This window comes from Choloepus didactylus, chromosome 3 (assembly GCF_015220235.1).
Source record: "Choloepus didactylus isolate mChoDid1 chromosome 3, mChoDid1.pri, whole genome shotgun sequence".
NCBI classification, from domain to species: domain Eukaryota; kingdom Metazoa; phylum Chordata; class Mammalia; order Pilosa; family Megalonychidae; genus Choloepus; species Choloepus didactylus.
The window spans coordinates 172,589,506-172,613,208 of record NC_051309.1 but is presented as its reverse complement, the minus strand read 5'-3'; the positions used below and the strand labels follow the sequence as shown (position 1 = coordinate 172,613,208).

The window sequence follows — 23,703 nt, the reverse complement described above, 5'->3', positions numbered from 1 at the left end:
GAAAGGCAATGCAACTCAAAGGAAAGGTGTAAAAACTGGAGCTGTTAAATTCACTGAGAAAACTGGAGAAACGGGAAGAGAGGAGTGAGTTGAGGACTCGTAACATCACCTTGAAGCACATCTGCTCATGCGCATGTAGCACCGCCCAGCGGCGGCGGCGGAAGTCGAGTCGCGACTTCTGGGCCTCGCGGCGGAAGTAGCTCGTCGGCGCGCCGCCAGGGGTCTGTGAAGGGAGGTGATTTTGGTGTGACCTGCGGGACGGTGACCAGGTGGTTTGATCCTTTCCTAAAGCGTCTGCAAGTGAAGATGTCGCACCCATCCCCCCAAGCTAAACCATCCAACCCCAGCAATCCCCGAGTCTTCTTTGACGTGGATATCGGAGGGGAGCGAGGTGAGTAGAGTCCAAGGCCAGCGGAGGGGCCCCGAGAAAGCAGGGTTCCCGGGGTTCGGGGGATCCCGGGGACTGCTCTGTAGCGCGAAGGGCATGGCTGTTCTGACCCGACCGCTGGAACAAGCTCGGGGATCCGAAGCTAGGTCTAGCCAGCGCTTTCGTGTCAGTGCCATCGGTCATGAGGAAGTTTCTGGAAATTTCTAGAAATTTCAGGTTCGGGGATTGTGGCGGCCTTCGAGCTTATGTCGCTTTTGATTTGGTTGCACCTTTCGCCGCTTTGAGCCACCGAGTGGGTATGTTACTTTATGCTTGTGATGGAACTGTTCAGATAGTACTTGGGTATACGTGTCTGCTGCACTCTAGTTACCCAGTGTGTCTTTTACCACAGAAAACATATGGGCACTTGCATGTTGATTATAAATTAAAGTGAGTTGTTTGCTTATTGCTTTTTCCTTGTTATTGACTTTTGGAGGTCTAGTTAGTCGAATCTTTTTTCCTTTTAGTATCGGATAAACGAGTTCGAAGCTGCAACATGGTTGCCTTAGTTACAGAGCAACTCAGAAGTGCATAAGGCTTTGTGATTCAGGGAGGATGCTCATTTGTAACTGAAGTGCTCTTGTGATGGAACATGTTAGAATTGCTGGCCGGGCAGTATATCTTTGAGTGCATGTACATAAGGATATGTCAGGATTCAGGAATCCCATGGATGGATATGGACACACACACACACACACACACACACACACACACACACCCCTTCTCTTTAATTAGTGCTAACTAACTAACTAGTGCTGGGTTCTAATTTCATCTACCTCAAGAGTTTTCTGGAAGGACAGTATTTTTCATTGTGCCTCAGAGCCTGCACTAGGCAGGTTCCACAGAACACAAAGGCTATAGTTATACATAAAATTGGGCCAGCCTGACCGGTTAACAGGTATTTAGTTTTCTCCTGTTGGTTACTTGGAAATTCCGAGTATATGTTGAGGCAATTATTCAGAATTTAAAACCATGTGTACTTCATGTTCTCTATATAGTGTTAACTTGCTACTGTAATTACTTATATCCTTTGTATGATATAGAAGAATAATTATTTTAAGTTAATCTATATAGGTGACACTTCCTTTAGGTACATTACATTTGAATATTAGAAAAATAACCAAAAAAGGGAAACTTGAAAATTCATGGGTGATTTCAGTCACCATAATTAAACCAACTGTTCTTTTATCATTTGCCCATTTGGTTGCTTATTTTTCATACTGATAAGATTTCATTTTCTTTTCTTTTAGTCGGTCGAATTGTCTTAGAATTGTTTGCAGATATTGTCCCCAAAACGGCAGAAAATTTTCGTGCATTGTGTACAGGAGAAAAAGGCATTGGATCCACCACTGGGAAACCTCTCCATTTCAAAGGATGCCCTTTCCATCGAAGTATGTGCTCGTTTTTTGAATCTGATTGTTCTCCAAATAGATAATAAACTCCTGTTCTGCAGAAGTTAGGGAAGAAACCACAAAGTAGGGGGAGAAGGTTAAAGGTACTGTTAGTTTCCAAGAAGATGTTTTGACATCTGAGGCAGTAGCTCAGTTTCATAAAGTTAGACTGGAGAGGTGGAATTAATACAAACTTCCATCTCCATGTATTATGGGAGGACACTAAGGTATATCTGTAAATACATGGACTGTCCTAGCTTCACTAGTCTTACAGCACTCCTTTAAGAGGATGAGAATATTGAGAAATGAAGGGTATGGCGATGATAAATAAACCTTATTGTTTAGTGAATTTTTGATGGTTCCCCCTATAGACTGTAGGTTCCATGAGGTCAGGAACTATATCTTCTCACAATTTCATCCTCAGCATCTGGTATAGTTATTGAGTAGACAGTCAATAAATGAATGAATAAGCTGAGTTATATATATGAGTAGTTACATTTTTATAAAACTTGATTAAGAAAAATTAATAATTTAAAAATATCTATTGATTTTTAAATTTTTAATAAAATGCTAGAATGTTATAAGAAGAAGTGCAGAAAAGAGTTAGCACAGTAGACTTCTATCTTTAGAAGGGTCTGCTTGCAACATTGGCTCTCAGGCAGTGTCTGAGAACTGTACATTTAAACTATTCCCTATATGATTAAGGGTTACTTAATGTGCTTAGACCGTTTATACAGTGTGCTTTATGCTGAACAACTGCTTTCCTCCTGGGAGTCTGGAATTTTCTACGTGCTAGGCAGAAAGCGCCTACCTGATCAGCCTCCAGTAAAAATTGTGGGCTCTAGAATCTCTAAAAGGCTCTCCTGGGCAGAAACATATCACACATGTAACTACATTTTTGTCGCTGGTGAAGAGTGCTTTATGTGACACTTTATGGGAGGGAGTGAACACAAGAAACCCTACATGCAGATTCCTCTAGATGATACCTGTGGTGTTTTCCCTTATCATCTGTCTGTGCATCTTTACTATATCACTGTAGTATGACCAAATGCTGAGTTCTCTGATTTCTTCTAGGGAATCTGAACCTGGGGGTGGTTCCTTGACACAAAATAATAATATTTGCTGAAGTAACCTCTACTGGGAATAATTGCTCTTAATGCAGCAAACATTATTGAGTAACTAATATGTGCCCAGCCACCTGCACATAGTTACAAGAATGAAAAAGCAGTTGCTGCATTCAGGGAGTACACTGTTTGGTGGAAGTGACAAATCATTATATGTTATAAAATGGAGGTAGAGTCAAGATATTGTGGGAGAAAAATTAGGAGAGCCACTTTGGGATCTTAGAGACAATTTTATAGGGGAGGTTCCATTTGAATTAAGTCTTCGTGGGTTAGTGGGAGATCAAGCTGTAAAAATAGGTTGTACCAGGTGAGCGAACCTTGAGACATTATGTTGTGCGAAATAAGCTAGAAACAAAAGGACAGTTATTGTATGGTCTGTGATATTGTCTGTATGTTAAAATTTCCACATCTGTGTGAGACCAAAGGAAGAGATGTTCATTTTGTCCAAAATTTAAATTCTCTGTAGCACACTTTCTTATTTAACCTATATGGTCAGTTTATTTAAACACCCTGATTACATAGAATCTAGAATAGGAAATGAGATCTTGTTATTCTGTACAGGTTAATGTAATGCTGTGGTACATTCCAGTGTATTTTGGGCAGAACATAGGAAAGTCTTTGCAGAGTCCCTTGAGGGACTAGAGAAAAAATGTGGAGGTATTAAACTTCCCCACTAGGGAACTCCTGATATTCTCTCAAGTATTAGAGGCTCCCAATTTAATAAGCCAGGTCCTCAGCCTTGAGGCTTCCCTTAGGAGACTTCTTATTTCTGTAATGGCAAAGCTAGGCCTACTTATGATTATGCCTAAGAGTCCCCCCCGCCACCCCTCAAGAACCTCATTTGTTGCTCCTATGTGGCCATTCTCTCTAAGCCAAACTCTGCCAATAAACTCACTACCCTCTCCCCTATGTGGGACATGACTCCCAGGTATGAGCCTGGCCCTGGCATCATGGGATTGACAATGCCTTCTTGACCAAAAGGGGGAAAAGAAATGAAACAAAGTTCGGAGACTAAGAGATTCCAAAGAGAGTTGACAGGTCATTCTGGTGGTTACTCTTATGCAAGTTTTAGCCAGATACTGCAGTTTGCCACTGTATGCCAAGCCCCAACCAGCAGTATTCCTGAAAACCCTAAAGAATACCCTGAGTTCTAAGACTCTATAAAGTTTTACTTATCAAGTTTATTTTTTCAGAAACCTAAAGCCTCCAGATTGTTCCTATGCCAGATAAGCCCTGAAACCCAGAGGTACCAGTCTCTCCAAGAACATCAACCAGTTTCATTCCTCCACCCCGTAATGTCAACACCCTTTTCAGCACAAAGAAGTTAGATATCTTCAGATATCCCTGAAGATTGAGAGAATGATCAAATGAGAGGGAGGAGTTATAACGGAGAAGTTAGGATTTAACAAATGATTGTGACTACTGACTCATTATATAGATATTTCTTTAGTTTCTAGTGTATTAGAGTAGCCAGAAAGAAATACCTAAAAATGTTGAACTGTAATCCAGTAGCCTTGGTCTTTGATAATTATTTTATAACTATATAACTTTTATCTTGTGATCATGTGTTTGTAAAAACCTTGTGACTTGATACCCCCTTTATCCGGTGTATGGGTAGATAAGTAATAAAATAAAGACATTCATGAAAAGAATTAGGTTGGGAATATGGGGGAAAAAATACCCCTATGTAAACTTTGGACAGTAATTAGTAGTATTACTTTAATAATCTTTCTTCAATTGTAACCATTGTTAAAAAAATAGTAGAATTACAAAAAAGTGCCATCATCAGTTGTAACAAATTTTCCACACCAGTGCAAGTGGTGGTAGGGTGGTGTATGGGAATCCTATATTTTATGTATGTTCTGTAAACCCACAACTTCTCTAATAAAAAAAAATGTACTTTAACTTTAAATAGTTATATTGCTGCTTCTATTGGACCTTCTGCAGTTGGCAAGTCTTAGGCCCAACCGGCTTTTTCAAGACTTGTGCCACGTATCTATGCATGCCATCTATCCTGTGATCCCCTGACCTCCTGGCAAGTACAGAAAGACAGTTTGTCAGGATTTGGCCAATCCTCAAGCTTGGGCTTGGTGCTTGCTGGCAAATTTCCCAGTTATTTTAAACCTCTGATAAACTCATTCATTTTGAAGCAGTCTTTCCAGCTGGAGATTACAGATTTCTAATCCACTTTGTATCAATTAAGATGCATATAATTAGCAGTATTAATCTAGGTCAAATTGAAATTATTTTTAACCTAGAGAAGATGTGGTATACCATGTCCTGATTGATTAAGTGCCATAACTTTGTCAAGTAGCAAGATGTTCATGTATGACAGTTAGTGACCAGTGAATATTTTCTTCTTGATTTGTAAAATTGGTACTGTGAGTATACATGTGCACTTGTGTTTCTTTTCGACTATTACTATTGTGCAAAAATATTATGTGCATGAAAGTGAACCATATTTCTTGTGTGTTGGTATAAAGTCTGATGTTGCAAAACAACATGAAACCTCAGTTGCTCTATGAAGAAAAAAAAGTAGGTTGCACTTAGTTTGTGAGAAATATGGAGCTGTAGGAGTGGGTTGGGGGAGAGGCAAATGTCTTAGTGTCTGATAGCCATTTTCTTTTTTTTTTTTGTAGTTATTAAGAAATTCATGATTCAGGGTGGAGACTTCTCAAATCAGAATGGAACAGGTGGAGAAAGTATTTATGGTGAAAAATTTGAAGATGAAAATTTCCATTATAAGGTAAAATAGATTAAAATGCATGTTTATTTGCTAATATAAAGGTAACTATTTAACTGGAATCCTTGTTGGATTAAGACCCCAATAAATGTCCCAAGTGTGCTTAGATCTTCCTCTTTTTGTAAAAGATATCATTTTTGTAAATGTGCATCTTTAATATGGAAAGTTTTCATCCATTAATGATTTTATTTGGCTGACATTCTACAGTTGTATTGGTGTGATCCAGTTCTTAGATACTTCATTTAAGTCAAGGAGTTTTTATGTATAGTCTCCATATGGCAAAATTGCTTCCAGGAAAAATGTTCTCATTATGGGAAGGATGGTAACTTGTGCATCTTTATCCTTGAATTTGAAGAGCAACAATACCACTGCAAATATCCAGGATGTCAGGGGATTTGCAAACTAGCGGATATGGTTAATGTCCAAACTCCTAAAGAACATTAGTGGTGCCTGTTCCTTCTTATCATCATTATCTCAAGATGTAATTGGGGTATATTGCATCACTCAAGTTATAAGAATGAACATGTAGGTACAAAGATAAAGTGATATCTTTGGAAATGAGGAATATGAGCAAGGTAATCAGAATAATTTGAAAAGAAAATGTTATCAGTCTTTAAAATAATAATTATTGATTGCAACTATATGCTCAATACTGTTCCTGGCACCAAAAGGTTTATAAAAATAAAAGGCCTTGATGACAAGAACTTTATAATCTTTCTGGGGAGACAAGGTTAAAACACATGGAACAACTGGAGAATAATATAGCATGCAAATAAATATAAATTGATTGACATTTTATGCACTATAGGAGAAAGATATCTGTATTATCCAAATTATTAAGGAAGAAATTGAGGAGGAAATGGGTACTTAAGCTGGGCAAATGGGATTTTGCAAGGTGGCTGAAATTTGGTTAGGCAGAGAATAATTTGGTTATGGTTTGCCTAATAAGAACTAAAGTACAGATAGAAGACAGGGAGGGGTGTGCTTAAGGGAAGACAAAGGCAATGGGAGGCTCAGTTAATATATAAATAAAGGAGGCTACTGGAAGGATGATAAAGAAAGGGGATCTATAGAAAGGATACATGGTTCTTGCCTTCTGCAAACTCAGTGGTCTTGAAAATTTAATTAGATTTACATTGGAGAGGTAGAAGACATTTTAAGTATAAGACTAACATAAGAATTAAAATGCATGGGCCAAGGAGGAATAACTTTGGAAAGCCTAAGAGATGAAGTGGAAAGATGAAAAAATTTTGTTTCACAGAACCTTTGAACAGATTGGGAACAAGGTGGAATTTTGATTTTGAGATAGGTTTAGCAGATAATTTTGGGCAGTATCTGAAGGAGTGAGTCAAGATTTGAATTCTTTTTGAGATTAGGAAAGTACCTAACTGAATGTCCATTATAAGTTCAATATCCTATCATTGTTCCCAGTTTATTGATGTGTAAAGGAAGAAAGAATAATGTAGGTCCATAAACATGGGAAGACTGGTCATGTCTTTTCAGAAAAGAGAATCATGTAGAGGGCAAACTGAATTATTAGATTTATTGACTTTACCGTCTTCATCTTAAAGATGAAGTGTAAGCATTTTCCCAGTGTTCTAGTTTGCTAATGCTGCGTAATGCAAAACACCAGAGATGGATTGGCTTTTACAAAAAGGGGGTTTATTTGGCTATACAGTTACAGTGTTAAGGCCATAAAGTGTTCAAGGTAACACATCAGTAATCAGGTACCTTCACTGGAGGATGGCCAATGGTGTCCGGAAAACCTCTGTTAGCTGGGAAGGCAGCTGGCGTCTGCTCCAAAGCTCCGGCCTCAAAACGGCTTTCTCCCAGGACGTTCCTTTCCAGCAAGCTTGCTTCTCTTCGAAACATCACTCCCAGGTGCACTCTGTTCCATCTCTGAGTCAGCACGTTTATATGGCTCTACTGATCAAGGCCCACCCTGAATGGGTGGGGCCACGCCTCCATGGAAATATCCCATCAGTTATCCTCTACAGTTGGGTGGGGCACATCTCCATGCAAACAACCTAATCCAAATGTTCCAACTTAATCCCCACTATTATGTCTGCCCCACAAGATTGCCATCAAAGAATATGGCTTTTTCTGGGGGACATAATACACTCAAACCGGCACACCCAGTATGGCCAATTTAGAAATAACACTCTGTCAGCTATTGTTTCTATTTTTTGATTTCATATACTTTTATTAAAGTTTAAGGAATGATTAAGTGCCCCATGTTTTGTGAATTAAAGATCCCAATTTATACGAAGTTGTATACCCTTCGTTGTTTGATCTAAGTGATACAGCAATCCACCCTAGTTTTGTGAATGGTGATAGAATTATTTCAGACTAGTATCTCTAACCTTTTTCTATTAATGATTTTTATTCCTGCAGCATGATCATGAGGGTTTGTTGAGCATGGCAAATGCAGGCCGCAATACAAATGGTTCTCAGTTCTTTATTACGACAGTTCCAACTCCTCATTTGGATGGGAAACATGTGGTGTTTGGTCAAGTAATTAAAGGAATGGGTGTGGCAAGGATACTGGAAAATGTAGAAGTGAAAGGTGAAAACCCTGCCCAAGTAAGTAAAAAGTTGTGGTGAAATACACTTACCTTAATTGTTATCTTAAGGAAATGTAAGTAAAAGGATGTCAGGTGATTATTTAAAAATTGTGGTGAAATACACTCATCTTAATTGTTATCTTAAGGAAATGTATTATTAGCTGGAAAAATATTACAATAACTTTCGGTATAGGCGCCTGGATCTGCTGCTTTTTTTTTTTTTTTTTTTTTTTTTTTTTTTAAATTTTGTCTATAGTGGAAAAGAAGATTAGGCTAGATTTTAAGGAGATTTCCTTATTTCAACTTCAATCTTGGTGATCTTTAATGGACTTCTTAAGTCTCTTTATACTTGCAGAACTTTGAGTCAGTATGCACAGTAGAAAGAGGACAGGAAACCTAGAATCTTGTCCGGACTCTGCTATTTACTAGCTGTTTGGCTTTGATCTTGTTTTTTAACTTCTCCTGGTTTGTTTCCTCATCCTGTGTAAATTAGTTAAGGGTTTAGACTAGATTACTTCTAAAGATCCTTGTGAGTCTGTGAATCAGAATGTCCATATTACCACCCAAACTAATGAAACAGGGTTGTGAGTAGGAATTGGGAACTCATACCTGTAGGAGGTGAGTGTCACTCTGTGTGTAAAGGGAACAGTGGTAAACTGCATATGCCCCACCTGAAGAAAATTACACAGAGAATGATAAAACTTTCAACTTATTCTGTGTCCACCAAACTCCTAAATAGCAGTGGAATACTTTTGTAGCTAGTGACGTTGTGTTGGATTGTATGTAAAAGGCATATTAGAGCAGCTAGAGGAGTCTTCCTACATAACTCTGTAGTTTTAGAAGTGACTTGGATGGTGTTGTACACTACTTCTAGCCGTATACCATTCTAAACCCACATTATTATTATTTTTTACCTGATTAATATGATAGTACACTTACACAATTTAGGATTATCTTTACAGTTGTGCATTATTGCAGAATGTGGAGAATTGAAGGAAGGGGATGATTGGGGAATATTTCCAAAAGATGGCTCCGGTGACAGTCATCCAGATTTCCCTGAGGATGCAGATATAAATTTAAAAGACGTGAGTACTTTCAGATTAGTCAAACCTTTTATTAACATAGTAAAAATATTTAATACTAAAAGTTTGAGCTTTCTGTATGAATCCGTTCTAATGATTACTTAATAAAATGTATGTATTTGTATTCTATTTTTACAGGTAAATAAGATTTTATTAATAGCAGAAGACTTAAAAAACATTGGAAATACCTTTTTCAAATCCCAGAACTGGGAGATGGCCATTAAAAAATATGCAAAAGTTTTAAGGTAGTATAATATTTTTAACAAATCACTTTTTTAAGAACTCATAAATTACAAACTGAAATTCGGAGTTGTTCATTGTATTTTTGGCAAACTACTTGCAGAATAACTGGGTATATTGAAATAGTTGCATTTCTTTTGTTCCCCTCAACTTACTTTGAAAAATTTCAAAATACAGAGAAGTAGAAAAAGAACATGACTACCCATATACTTTTATTTACTTTCACCAATTTTTAACTTTCGCTGTATTTGTTTTTGCAGAATCAGTTTTGAAAGGAAGTTGCAGTATCTTAGCACTTTGCCCTTAACTATTTCTGCATTTATTTCCTAATAAAAAAATTCTTCACAGCATCAACACCTCAGAATATTGACACAATATTATCTAATGTGTAATCCATATTCACATTTCCCTACTTGTTTCAAAAACAATTTTTTTAACCCAGGTTCCAAATCCGATCATGCATTTTATCATTTGGTTGTAATGTCTTTAGTCTCTTTTAGTCTTTAAAAGTTGTCTTCCTTATGTGTGTGTGTAGTGTGTGTATGTTTTTTGGTTTTTATTTTTGAGTCCAGGTCAATTGTCCTGTAGAATACCATCTGTATTTGTTTCCTTAAGATTAGATTAAGGATAAATATTTTGGCTAGAGGACTTAGGTAGGTGATGGTATATATTATCTATGGCTTCACATTCGGAATGCATATGTCAGTTTGCCCTGTTTTGAATTTGGGCACTTTGTTAATGTGGTGTCAGCCAGATTCTGTGTTATAAGGTACTTTTCCCCCTTTATAATTATTAAGTCCATGAGCTGATAATCACTCTGAGGTGGTATGAATATCCATCCCCAACCACCTTTCACCCAATGGTTTTAACATCGCTGAAAATCCTTGCCTGAATCAGTTATTTCATTCATGGCTGCAGAATTTTGATTTTTCTAGTTTTTACCATTTATTCTACATTTATTAACTGGCAGTCTCTGAAAGAGCCCCCCTCTCCTTTTTTTTTAATATCACTTATGAACCCATGATTTTTTTTCAATTCAGTCTGTTTAGACTATGACTCATTATTCTTTTTGATGCTCAGAGTGTCCCAGATTTGGCTAGTGGAATCAACCTCACTCTGGCTTCTGTATCCTTTTTGACATACTCCTTTTAGTCTATGAGCACTTGCTGTTGGGCACAAGATGTTCCAGGCACATCTTAAATTTACCCTTGCTCTCAGATCTGGTATCAGCAGTTTTTCCAAAGATCCCAGATTCCTTTCAGTGGGGGAACAGACTTTAGAAACTAACTTATGGTGGCTGGATATGCTCATTGTTTCTGGGTCTGTTCAGTGGACAGAGATAGGAAATATATTAACAATTGAGTTACACTAATACAATGCAAAATCATTACTGCAGGGAGGGGTTCTTTCTCTTTTCTTATTCCATATTCCTGTTTTCCTTCTCCCACTGTGAGAACCCAGGTTCCATATATGCTTACTTTGGGAAATACATAATATGGACCTAAGTTTTAAAGACAGAAATGTGTTCTTACTAGTGTATAATTATCTTTAGACTTGAGGATTGTTCTTAAATTGACTTCTTAACACTTCGAATGAGAAGTTGGGGGGAAAAGTTCTAATGAAAAACAGCTTTTTAAAAAAACATTGTGATCATTAGGGTTATTAATTTTAGCATTTCATTTTTCATATCAGAAATGATTTAACACTTTCTGGCATAGTTGAGGAAGTAGGGTAAATCTTACTTACAGGCATTCATACTACTACTGTTTTCTCCAGATACCTGGAAGGTTCAAAGGTTGTTACTGAGAAATCAGATAGCTCCAGACTGCAACCTGTGGCTTTAAGCTGTGTGTTGAATATTGGTGCTTGTAAACTGAAGATGTCAGATTGGCAGGGAGCAGTTGATAGTTGTTTGGAGGTAAGTCTGTTTGATGTTGATCTTCAGAGGAGCTGGATTATGAAAGTCAACGTGAACAAAAGCATTTTTTGGGGGATTTAATGAGATGAGGGAAAAAAAGATTTTTATGTCATCTTGTCTCTAAATATTTTGGACCTTCCATTCTTCCTCTCAATCCATTTTGCTTGTAGCACTGTGTCAGTACTTTTGAAGATAACTTTTTACTTTTTTTCCCTCAAAGAACATTTTTCCTTAGCTCTTTTATTCATTTAAAATATTAATTGAGCACCTATTAGTGTAGTCAGACATGATTTTAAAATGAGACCTCTGCCACTTACTGGCTTTGTGATGTTGGGTAAGCTCCTAATTTCACCAAATTTTAATTTATCTGTAAAATGGAAATCATACCTCATGAGATTGTGGTAAGGATTACAGAGCACGTGTTGTAAAACATTTAACAGGGCTTGCACATTTTCAGTGTGTAATAGTTACCAGTTACTTTGATTAAAAGACAGACCCATGCTCTCAAGGAGCTTACAGATTTGGGGGAGGAAGAAGTAGTTAGAATTTAGGGTTATCAGCACTTGTAAAGGAGAACAGATACTATTGGGATACACAGAAAGGTCACTTATGTTTATGGGGGACAATCAGGAATACCAAAGCTAGAAAGACAGTGACATTACCTTCCTCAGATATGAGGAACAAAAGCATTTTTGGGATCCAGTTAGACCTGATGAGACCGGGGGAAAAAAAAGGTTTTAAATTATCATGTCTAAATATAAATGAACAGTTTTGACTTTCTTCCCTATTGTATAGTTTCTTTGAAAAATTGTCCAAACCATGTATTTTAGAAAGACCACCCCTAGTACTTTTTGATGTATTTTGTACATTAAGCTTATGTATATAGATTTGCTATGCCCAGAGCAAGTAGAAATAAAATGGGATCCTCATTTGATAGTGGGTTGAATAAGTGTAATATATTTTTTAGCAGGGGGCATATAACAGGAAAAAACAAAGGAAAAGATTGGTGGTGTTCATGCTGGATCCCTTCTGACCTTTGTGAGACAGATTATGTAACAACTTCACTAAAAATCATTTTGGGTCCAATCTGGAAAGGAGAAACCATACAGCAGTTTGATACAAAAGAATATTACAGGAGATTGGCATAATGAGGAATTGGTAAAGAGATTTCAAAAAATAAAGGAATAGCAGCAGCCACTACCCCTAGGGCAGAGATGGAGTACCCCAAGAAAGGCTCCATTCTCCTCCAGGTTGAGATTCAGGCCTCATTGGACAGGGTGCGGCTCATTGGATGGCAGGTAGGTTAAGTGAGGTGCCACACTTAGGGGATTTGCAATCTGTCTGGAGTGTCTTATGTGCTGTTGCCAAACTCACTGCAGAAGCCTGCCGAAAGGGACAGTGGAACTTGGAAGAGGAGTGTCTTCTCTTCCATGTCAGCACTCTCTACTTTCAAAACTTAACTTGTGCCAGTTGGCAAAGGAGAGAGATTTACAGGGTTCAGCTCCATTATCACAGGGCAGTGCAGGGTGGATTTGGAACTGATGGACAATAAATTGAGAACTGGCACATATACTTAGTGTAACTTAGATATTTAAGTATTAATTTTACCACTGTTTTTTAGGCTCTTGAAATAGATCCATCAAATACAAAAGCACTGTACCGCCGAGCTCAAGGATGGCAAGGATTAAAAGAATATGATAAAGCATTGGTAAGATTTTGTTCTAAATGTTTATTTTTAAAAAAATAGCTGCCTTTGCAAATTATACACCTAATTTTTCTTAACTTTTCTAACTAAAGGCTGATCTTAAGAAAGCTCAGGAGATTGCACCCGAAGATAAAGGTAAGTTGGAATTTTTTTATAGAGAAAGTTCATTTTTTCCTTTAAGAATTTATCCATATGAATCATTGTACCTTTTGCTACTTAGGCATTTACTTGTCTAACAGATAGTACAGAATGCCTGTTATTGGGCCAGGCACTGATTATAAGAAGACAGTCAAGGACCTTGCCCTCTCAAAGAGCTTACATTCTAGTCCCTTTCTAGAATGTACTAATTTTTTTCATTTCTGTTATATAATTTGAGACCTGGTTCTCAGATGTATTGTAATACTATTTGAAAGCTCAACACTTAAAAGATACAGTACTCATGATGGATTTAAGGTTTGGTACCATTTCTTGAGTTGAATGTGGCTATAATAAAGTTTGTTGTAGGATTTAACCTTTAATTCTAGCCTAGGAGTCTAGCTAATGGATAAATGTTTTACGAAAGCCGTGAAAACTTGTTTTCAATTATGCCAACTTTTAAAAGTGACACTACATCTAGATATTTAAAATATTTTTGGTCTCATTGCTAAGGTTAAAATATTATTTTTGGTCTCTTATTGCTAAAATAAAACAAGGGAGGCACTACTCTCTAATGGAGGGGGAGAAGGCAAATCTATATATAATTGAGTTCTCACAATTGACTGCCCTTCATGATTTTGTTTGTGAAAATGATAGTTCATTCTCAGAGTACAATTTTTGTTACTAGGGTTCAGTTACTTCATAGAAAGGAAAAGTTTTATCAAAGGGTAGATAACTATCTTAAAACATCTGTTTTGTGGTCACCTAATTTTTTGGATGTTTGAGAACTCATAATTGTGTATTCTTTTTGCAGCTATCCGGCAGAATTGCTGAAAGTCAACAAAAGATAAAGGCACAGAAAGATAAAGAGAAAGCAGCTTATGCAAAAATGTTTGCTTAATATGCCATTCAGTTTTGCTTACTTTGTATTCATTGTATAAAGGCAATAAGACTTAAGGACATCTATTATATATGATCCCTAATGTATATCCTTTGACGCTTGAATTTCCCATTTACAGTTTAGGAATACTGATATCAGTTCACTCTTAATAAAAGTGTTAAAAAATAGTGTGTAGTTGATTTTTTTAAAAATGGCTGTTTGTGTATGATTGACAGAGAATAATGGTGCCCCGTCATCTTATTTCCTAAATAGATGGAAGCTTTAAATTTTGTTTGTTGTTAAGTTGTTTCTTTAGTCCTTTGTTGTATCTCTTTGGTTGGTATGTGCTGGTATTTTTATACTTAGGAAAAATACATACATACTTGTTCATGAATTGCCTTAATGGTCTAGAACAGGGGTGGGCAAACTTTTTTCTGTAAAGGGCCAGGCAGGAACTATTTTAGGCTTCGTGGACCACAGAGTCTATCACAACTTCTCAATTGTGCATTTTTAGCTCAAAAGTAGCCACAGGCTGTGGTCCAATAAAACTGTTCATAAGAACAAGTGGATGGCAACCCCTGGTTTGGAATATGTAATTTATTTTTACGCTTAAAGACTTGAATTTGGCAAGTCAAATGTACATAAAAAGTCAATTTTACATTTCACTGTTGCTACCACTAATCTCAGACAGAACCTGATGAGGTAAGTAGATGCTACATCATTCAGAAAGTTTTATTTAAGAGAAATAATCATAAATTTTTTTATGGGACAGTTTTAGGTATGGTATAAAAATTTCCAAACATTCTGATAAAAATATGCTGTAAGATACTTTAACACTTATTAAAGCCTTTAAAACATTTTTAACATTAGCTTCCCATTATTTTTGAAGAAACTGCCTATAAATGTTCTGCAAATAACATCAGTTGCAGTTTACATTCCATTGTAAGCAGGTCCTCCACCACCTTCGGGTACTACCCAGTTAATATTCTGACTTGGATCTTTAATATCACATGTCTTACAATGCACACAGTTCTGAGCATTTATCTGTAACCGAAATCCATCACCCTGTTCCAAAGGCACAAATTCATAAACTCCTGTAAAGTAAAAACAAATAACATTGAAGTGCCAAACTTTTTAAACTTCTAAAAATCAAAAGAAGAAACAGAAACCTCAGAGGAGGCTATTTATCCACAGAGAATATTACTTGGATCTTTGCTTGTGCTATTGCTGTTTATATAAATTGTGCTATACATATTACCAGGAGGTACACAGCAGTAATTGTCTGAATTAGTTTTACTAGCAAGAAAACTCATTGTTTAGTAGCCTGAGATTCAATTATATATATAGGTGCTATAGCTGAAAAGGCAACTGAGTTTATAACCCACAGTGATAACAATTAAAAAATACATGTGAACATGTGAAGAAGCATTCTTTGGTATCCCATATTCCTTAGTCTGGAGGTAGAACGGGAAAGGATTTTTGGAGAAATGTCATCTCAGCTAGGCCTAACAAAAATCTCCCATTATGAACTCACTACCTTCCCCCCTACGTGGGATATGACACCCAGGGATGTGAATCCGCCTGGCAACACGGAAACGACTCCTGGACATGAGCCTGGACCCAGCATGGTGGGATTGAAAGGATCTTCTTGACCAAAAGGGGAAAGAGAGATGGAACAAAGTAAGATTCCAGTGGCTGAGACTTTAAAATGGAGTTGAGAGGTCACTCGGGAGGGTATTCTTATGTGCTCTATAGATGACCACTTTTTAGATTTTAGTGTGTCGGAATGGCTAGAGGGAAATACCTGAAGCTGTCAAACTGCAACCCAGTGACCTTGATTCTGGAAGATGACTGTATAACCATGTAGCTTGCACAGTTACTGTGATTGTGAAAACCTTGTGGCTCGCACTCCCTTTAGTGTACGGATAGATGAGTGGAAAAATGGGGACAAAAATTAGATGAATAGGGTAGGATGGAGGGGATGGAAAGATTGAGGTGTTCTTTTTTGCTTTTATTTTTGAATAAGGAAAAGGTTCAAAAATTGATTCTGGTGATGAATGCACAAATATATGATGGGCTGAGAATAACTGATGGTACACTGGACGACTAGGGTGTGTGAACATAGCTCAATAAAAGTATTAAATTACAAAAAAAGTAAATGAACAATGAGGGGAGGAGGGGAATGGGATATTTTGGATGTTTTTTATTGTAATTTTCTTTTCTGGAGTAATGAAAACGTTCAAAGATTTATTGTGGTGATGAATGGACAACTATATGACAATACTGTTAACAACTGATTGTAACACTTTGATTTATGTTACGTGAATATATCAACAAAATTACATTAAAAATTTATTTAAAAATTGCTGTAGAATTAGAACCATAAAAATACGGAGTTTCCTAAAGAAAGCTGGATGTTTGAGACACTTAGAAAAATTTAAAGCAGTGGCAGAGATATAGAAACCATTTCATTTCTTAAAATAACAATCATTTTTACAGGTAAATGTATTAATAGTTAGGATGGAAATCACATTACTGACCTGCAGGGCAGAATCTTTGCTCAGGCCCATCATATAGCAACAGATTTCTATTTACAGGTATACTGTCATCCTTTAGGGTTAAATGTGCTGGCTGGTCATGTTCATGATTAGTACCACTCAGAGCTACAGATGATAAGAGGTCAAAACTGATCTGTCCATCGGGTTTTGGATACTCAATAGGTGTGCAGTCCTTGGCTGGCTTTAGCTTATCAGAGTCAAAACCTGCAAAAGTTTTGAGGACTATGTTTAACGAAAATGTAACACTAAAAGTACTTTCTTAAACTATAAACTTGAAAATACAATACCAAGGATAAACTATGACTTTAGCTCTCAGAATTAAATTATAAATTCATATAAATTACATCCATATAAATTAAAAATTCATATTCATTATATGAATTTATAATTTAATAGGAAAATTTTGTTGTAGGGATTTTCTCTGATAAAGCAAATTTAAGATATTAAAGAAAAATTAATGTCACTTTCTCCACCAATCAATGGATACCATTCATGAGTTTTTAAGTTATTACATAATCTCATTTTTTTTTTTTTATTAGAGAAGCTGTGAGTTTATAGATCAATGATGCGTAAAAAAACAGGATTCCCAAATACCACCTCAAATATGTTTTGAATTACCTTTGTGTTTTAGGGTCCATGGCTCCATTCCTCTGAATATCCAGTAAAATATGCCAGTGTAAATCATCCCTCCATACAGACCCAGTATTCCATGGCAGGAAGGTCTTATATTTCTAACAGCATATAGTTCTTTCCACACCCATGATTTCTTCAATTTGTCCTCATACTCAGTTACATGGAGTCCTTTCATTAAAAACATGAAATGCTTTAAGGGTGAAATTGCTTAAAGTAATATACTAATCAATGTAGTTTGCTACTGAAATATCTGAAAAGTCAGTCTTAACTCATTTTTAAGAACAGGTGCTTTTTTATGATACCACATTCAAGAATCCATCTTCCAAAAAGAAAAATTTGACATCTTAAATACTTACTGCTGCTTGTTAAGAGTAAAGCATTTGATTTCTTACAGTAGCAGCGTGGAAAATTAGTTGCAAAATGCAGAGAAATTGACAAGGTAACGATAAAAAGTTAATGCTGCCTATAAAAGTGAAAAGTTTTATCCATGAAACTTCTTCATACTTAAAACTTGTATGCATTTTATACATTGGGACAAACTGGCTCTTCCCTTCTTATTGTCTTCTGTGCATGCCATCTGACGATTCTCTCTTTGGTCATTGTTTCCTGTTCTGGCTCCACTCCCCTTCAAGCTTTCATCCTTCATTTAGACTGGTGATATTCTAACTTCAGTACTATCTATGTATGGTACTATGTGTAAATGATACAGAGTAAGTATGGCTGGTGGTCCAACGAGGCAAGATACTCGGCAAGACTATAAGAAAAGTTCCACTAGACAATACATTCCATCTCGCCATTCTGTTCTCCCTGCAATAACCTTTTTTTAAATGCAATTTTATTAAGATATATTCACACTCCATACAATCATCCAAGGTGTACAATCAATTTTTCACAGTACCATCACATAATTGTGCATCATCACAATTTTTTGAACATTTTCTTTACTCCAAAAAAAAAAAAAAAAAGATTAAAACACCCAAAACATCTCATACTCTTTTTTTCCCTCCTATTATTCATTTACTTTTTGTCCCCCTTTTTTCTACGCATTTTTCCATACACTGGATAAAGGGAGTGTGAACCACAAGGTTTTCACAATCACACGGTCACACCATATAAGCTATATAGCTATATGACCATCTTCAAGAATCAAGGATACTGGATTGCAGTTTGACAAGTTTCAGGTATTTCCTTCTAGCTATTCTAATACACTAAAAATTAAAAAGGGATATTTATATAATGCATAAGAATAACCTCCAGAATTACCTCTTGACTCCATTTGCGATCTCTCAGCTACTGAAACATTATTTTGTTTAATTTCTCTTCCTCCTTTTGGTCAGGAAGGTTTTCTCAATCCCACAATGTTGGGTCCAAGCTCATCCCCAGGAGTCGTGCCCCATGTTGTCATGGAAGGGAGACTTACTCTCCTGGGAGTCATGTCCCCCGTAAGGAGGGGAGGGCAGTGATTTTACCTGCAGAATTGGCTTAGAGAGACAGGCCACATCTGAGCAACAAAAGAGGTTCTTTGGGGATAACTTTTAGGCACAAGTATAAGTAGGCTTAGCCTCTCCTTTGCAGTAACAAGCTTTATAAGGGCAAGCCCCAAGATTAAGGACTTGGCCCACTATAACGGTAGTCCCCAATGCTTGCGAGAATACCAGGAATTCTCCAGGTGGGAAAGTTTAATGTTTCCACATTTTCCTCAGTCCCTCAAGGGGGTTTTGCAAATAGTTTTTATTCTCTGCTCAAATTACTCTGGGATGTATCGTGGCTTTACGCTAACCTGTGCAAACCAACCAGATTTTACCCCTTATATTCAAGGTTCCATGTAATTATGGGTTTGAATAAACTGACCATAGAAGTTAAATTATATAGCATGCTACGAAAGTACAGATTTTGCACCCAATAAACATCTCTTCCTTTGGTCTCACATAGAAGTTGAGGTTTTAAAACAGTCAATATCGTCCTTTTCCCTTTAGTCTGGTTTACTTTAGTTCTAGTCAAGTCCATTTCATTCATATCTCTAACTGAAATCTGATCTCTTTTTCAGCTTTTTTAACATCTGCTGTATGGAGTAATGCCGGCATTCACAGCTGCCAAACTCTGGCTCTGAGTCTCAGGTGACACACAGATACCCAAAGTTACAGGGACCTACCAGCTCAGCATTCAGAATTCAGCGATAAACCATTACAAACTCATGATATATGTGACTGCTGTGAGAGATTACAATCTAGGAACCTTTACCATAAGCCCTCCCTTATAACCTAATGCTCTCAGATTTAATTTTCAGAGTTTGCACATTATTGGAAGTCTACATTAGTGAAGCGTTATAATGTTTACCTTTTCGATTCTGGCTTATTTCACTCGACATACTGTCCTCAAGATCCATTTACCTAGGTGCATACCTCACAGCTTCATTTCTTCTTGCCGCTGCTCAGTATCCCATTTTATGTACAAACCACAGTTCACCATTCGGTTATCAGTCGATGTACCCTTAGGCCACCTCCAACCACTGCGAATGGTGAATATGGCTGCCATAAACACCACTGTGCAATGTCCACTCATGGTCCTGCTCTCAGTTCTTCCAAGTATATACCCAGTAACAGGGTTGCAGCATCATATGGCAACCCTGTACTTAGCTTCCTGTAGAACCACCATACAGCCCTCCAGCTGGGCTGCACCATTCTACTTCCCTACCAACAGGGAATAGGTACATCACTCTTGCACATTTCTTCCAGCACTTCTGTCCCTCTATTTTTTTAACAGTTTTATTCACACACCATATAATCCACCCTAAGTAAACAATGATTCACAGTATCATCACATAATTATGCATTCACCATCACAATATATATGAGGACATTGCCATCTCTTCCCCAAAGAAACAGGAAAAGGAGAAAAAAATAAAAAAGAAGAAAAATAAAAATAAAATACAATGAAAAGGTCAGACAAAATCACCACCACAAGAATCCCGTTTCACATTCCCTTATATCCCCCTCTTATAGACATTTAGCTTTGGCATACTGCCTTCGTTACAAATAATGGAAGCATCTTAAAATGTTATTGTTAACTATAGACTCTAGTTTGCATTGATTGTATTTTTTCCCCTATACCATCCAATTTTTAACACCTTGCAATGCTGATATTCATTTGTTCTCTCATTTAAAAACACTCTTATATTTGTACATTTAATCACCATCACTGACCACTCTTAAGTTTTGCTAAGTTATACAATACCAGTCTTTATCTTCTTTCTGTCTGTGTCATACTTGCCCTTAGCCTTCCTCTTTCAACCATACTCACACTCATCTTTGTTCAGAGTACTTACAATATTGTGTTACCATCTGTTCTAGTTTGCTAATGCTGCTGGAATGCAAAACACCAGAAATGGATTGGATTTTGTAAAAGGGGGTTTATTTGGTTACACAGTTATAGTCTTAAGGCCATAAAGTATCCATCAACAAAGGGTACCTTCACTGGAGAAAGGCCATTGGAATCCGGAAAACCTCTGTTAGCTGGGAAGGCATGTGGCTGGCATCTGCTTGCTCCTAGGTTGCATTTCAAAATGGCATTCTCCAAAATGTCTGCATCAGCTTCCAATGGCTGTCTTCAAAATGTCTGTCTCAGCTCCAGCTAGCTATGAGCTCCTTCTGTCTGAGCTTATATAGTGCTCCAGTAAACTAAACAAGGCCCAAGCCAAATGGGTGGGGCCACGCCTCCATGGAAATTATCCAGTCAAACTTATCACCTACAGCTGGGTGGGTCACATCTCCATGGACATGAACCAATAGATTCCAACCCAATCCACACTAATACATCAGCCCCCACAAGAATGCATTAAAGAATATGGCTTTTTCTGGGGGACATAAATATACAAACCAGCACACCATCACACACTATTATGCTATCTATTTCTGGATCTATATAATCAATCCTGTTGAACCTTCTGTACTCCTTCAGCATCAAATGCTTGATCTCTAACCTCTTTCTATCTCTTGGTAACCTGTGTTCTCCACTCTCAAATTTCACTCATCAATGTTAGTGCATATTAGTGGGACCATACAGTAGCTGTCCTTTTGTTTCTGGCTAATTTCACTCAACATGTCTTTTGTCTACCATTTTTTCTTTTGGATTTTATGTCCTATCTTATTTTTTTTTCCCTCTCTCTCTCTCTCTCTCTTTATACCTTTACCAATAGTCTTCATTTCTACACTATTCTCCAAGTCTTTCTCTCCTGTCTTTTCCATCTGCCTGTAGTGCTCCTTTAGTATTTCTTGGAGAGCAGGTACCTAGCTCATGAACTCTCCCAGAGTCTGTCTGAAAATATTTTAAACTCTCCCTCATTTTTGAAGGACAGTTTTTCTGGATCTAGAATTCTTGGTTGGCAGTTTTTCTCTTTCAGTATCTTAAATATATCATGCCGTTGCCTTTTTGCCTCCATGGTATCTACTGAGAAATCTGCACATAGTCTTATTAAGCTTTCTTTGTATGTAATAGGTATCTTTTGCTGCTTTCAGAATTCTTTCTTTGTCTCTGACATTTGATAATCTGATTATTAAGTGTCTTGGAGTCAGTCTACTTGGATCTATTGTTTAGGGTATGCTGCGCTTCTTGGATCTGTAATTTTATGTCTTTTATAACAGATGGGAAATTTTCCGTGATTATTTCCTCCATTATTCCTTCTGCCCATTTGCCCTTCTCTTCTGCTTCTGGGACACCCATGACGTGTATATTCGTGTGCTTCACATTGCCATTCAATTCCTTGAGACCCTGCTCATATTTTTCCATTCTTTTCTCTGTCTGTTCTTTTGTGCATAGGATTTCAGCTGTCCTGTCTTCCAGTTCATGAATCCTTTCTTCTGCCTCTTCAAGTCTTCTGTTCTATGTCTCCATTGTGGTTTTCATTTCGTCTATTGTCTTTCATTCCCATAAGTTCTGCCAACTGTTTTTTCAAACTTGCCCAGTGTCCTTGTTTACATACTTCATCTCTTTTGCCATATCTTCTCTGAACTCATTGATTTGATTTTTGAATTGATTTAGAGGTTTGTTTGATAATTAGTTGTTTCAATTCCTTATCTTAGTTGAAGTGTAAGTTTTTTCCTTTAATTGGGCCATATCTTTGTTTTTCCTAATGTGACATAATTTTTTGTTGTCTAGGCATCTGGTTTCCTTGATTACCCCAATTAGATTCTCCCAGACCAGACGGCCCATGTCTCAGGAGGAGGTTGTATACAGTATCAGGTTTCTCTAAGGGTGAGACCCAGCAGGTTGTGAGACTTTACTGTGAGGCCTCTAGACTCTGTGCTTTTCCCATCCTGTCCAGCAGGTGGCGCTTGTCAGCCCACAGCTCCCCACTGGTAATAAGAGGTGCAGCCCCTTTAATTCTCAGGGTACCCTGTCCTGGCCAGAGGCTGAGGGTGTCAGAAGCCATGCTTAAGTTGTTTCCGGTATCCCCCCACCCTCCAGGCCCTAGGGTCTGAATTCTGTGTGGCAGTTCAGCCACTTGAGGTGGGCCCCACACCCTTTTCTAAGGGAAGATACACCCTTTAGGGAGTTACCTGGTACACCTGAATTCCTCCTTTGTCTCTGACTCTCTGATCTCCACACTTGCCTGGGTCACTGCTGACAAATGAAAATGCCTGAGGCTTTCTCTAATGAGCTACTTAGAATGGGAGGAAAAAAACAAAAGGAAAAAGAGAGAAAGCCCCTTTTCAGACCCAGTCCCCAGCCCCCTAGTTCTACTGTTCAACTGGTGTTGGTACCCGGTTCTCTGTGCCCATTTTCTTGGGACACAGCTATTTTCTAGTAATCTGAGCTCAGCCATCTTCAAAAGTCTCTGTTTTTATTTATTTATTATTTTTTTTCCATAAACCCCGCCTCCTCCCTGCTGTGAACAATCTCAGGTTTCCTTTCCTGCTTGTTCTGGATTTATCTGTTCTTGTACCTCGTATTCAGTAGTCCAAATTTGTTAATTAAAACCACAATTGGAGTTTTGTTGAGTTACTTTCCCTCACTCAAGGTAGCCTGCCTCTTTTTCCCACACTGAAGTTTTCCAACTCAGCCTGCTGTGCCGGTGGGGAGGGGCGCCAGCTCCACAGTGTGAGAAACTTTACAGTTCTATGCTGTGACCTCAGCCGTTCCACCCCTTCAAGGCTGGTGTACAATGTGTGTCCAGTCACAGATGTCCCCCAACAGTGGTTCCAGACTATTTGCTACTTGTTCCTGGCTATTTACCAGTTGCTCTAGAGGACTAACTAAATTCCACCCCTCTCTATGCCACCATCTTGCCCCACCTCCTCCCTGCAG

The 23,703-nt window shown here is 37.6% G+C and overlaps 2 protein-coding genes across 4 annotated transcripts in view; one reads left to right on the top strand and one right to left on the bottom strand.

Moving 5' to 3' along the window:
* Positions 1-184: 184 nt before the first annotated feature.
* On the top strand, positions 185-14,397 carry PPID (peptidylprolyl isomerase D). Of its 2 annotated transcripts, XM_037830905.1 has the most exons (11): positions 185-391; positions 1,678-1,818; positions 5,582-5,688; positions 8,080-8,268; positions 9,212-9,334; positions 9,470-9,576; positions 11,348-11,489; positions 13,111-13,197; positions 13,287-13,329; positions 13,757-13,758; positions 14,144-14,397. In XM_037830905.1, the coding sequence occupies exons 1-11, from the start codon at positions 307-309 to the stop codon at positions 14,228-14,230; spliced, it is 1,113 nt and encodes a 370-aa protein (XP_037686833.1). In that variant the 5' UTR covers positions 185-306; the 3' UTR covers positions 14,231-14,397. The 2 variants fall into 2 exon arrangements, with proteins under 2 accessions (XP_037686833.1, XP_037686832.1); XM_037830904.1 differs by lacking the exon at positions 13,757-13,758.
* Positions 14,398-14,790: 393 nt separating this feature from the next.
* The window catches only part of ETFDH (electron transfer flavoprotein dehydrogenase), a 44,978-nt gene continuing 36,065 nt past the window's right edge, over positions 14,791-23,703 (bottom strand). For both annotated transcript variants that reach the window (XM_037830902.1, XM_037830903.1), the window contains exons 11-13: positions 17,386-17,568; positions 16,750-16,971; positions 14,791-15,303 (exon numbers count right to left, since the gene is read on the bottom strand). In XM_037830902.1, the coding sequence (XP_037686830.1) occupies positions 15,140-15,303; positions 16,750-16,971; positions 17,386-17,568 (569 nt within the window). In that variant the 3' untranslated portion in view covers positions 14,791-15,139. The remainder of the gene's footprint in view (positions 15,304-16,749; positions 16,972-17,385; positions 17,569-23,703) is intronic.

Bases quoted from the DNA above. Each gene is read 5' to 3' on its own strand.
- PPID (XM_037830905.1), top strand. From the start codon at position 307: ATGTCGCACCCATCCCCCCAAGCTAAACCATCCAACCCCAGCAATCCC. The intron at 9,335-9,469 runs GTGAGTACTTTC...CTATTTTTACAG, and splicing joins CAGATATAAATTTAAAAGAC to GTAAATAAGATTTTATTAAT. The intron at 9,577-11,347 runs GTAGTATAATAT...TGTTTTCTCCAG, and splicing joins AAATATGCAAAAGTTTTAAG to ATACCTGGAAGGTTCAAAGG.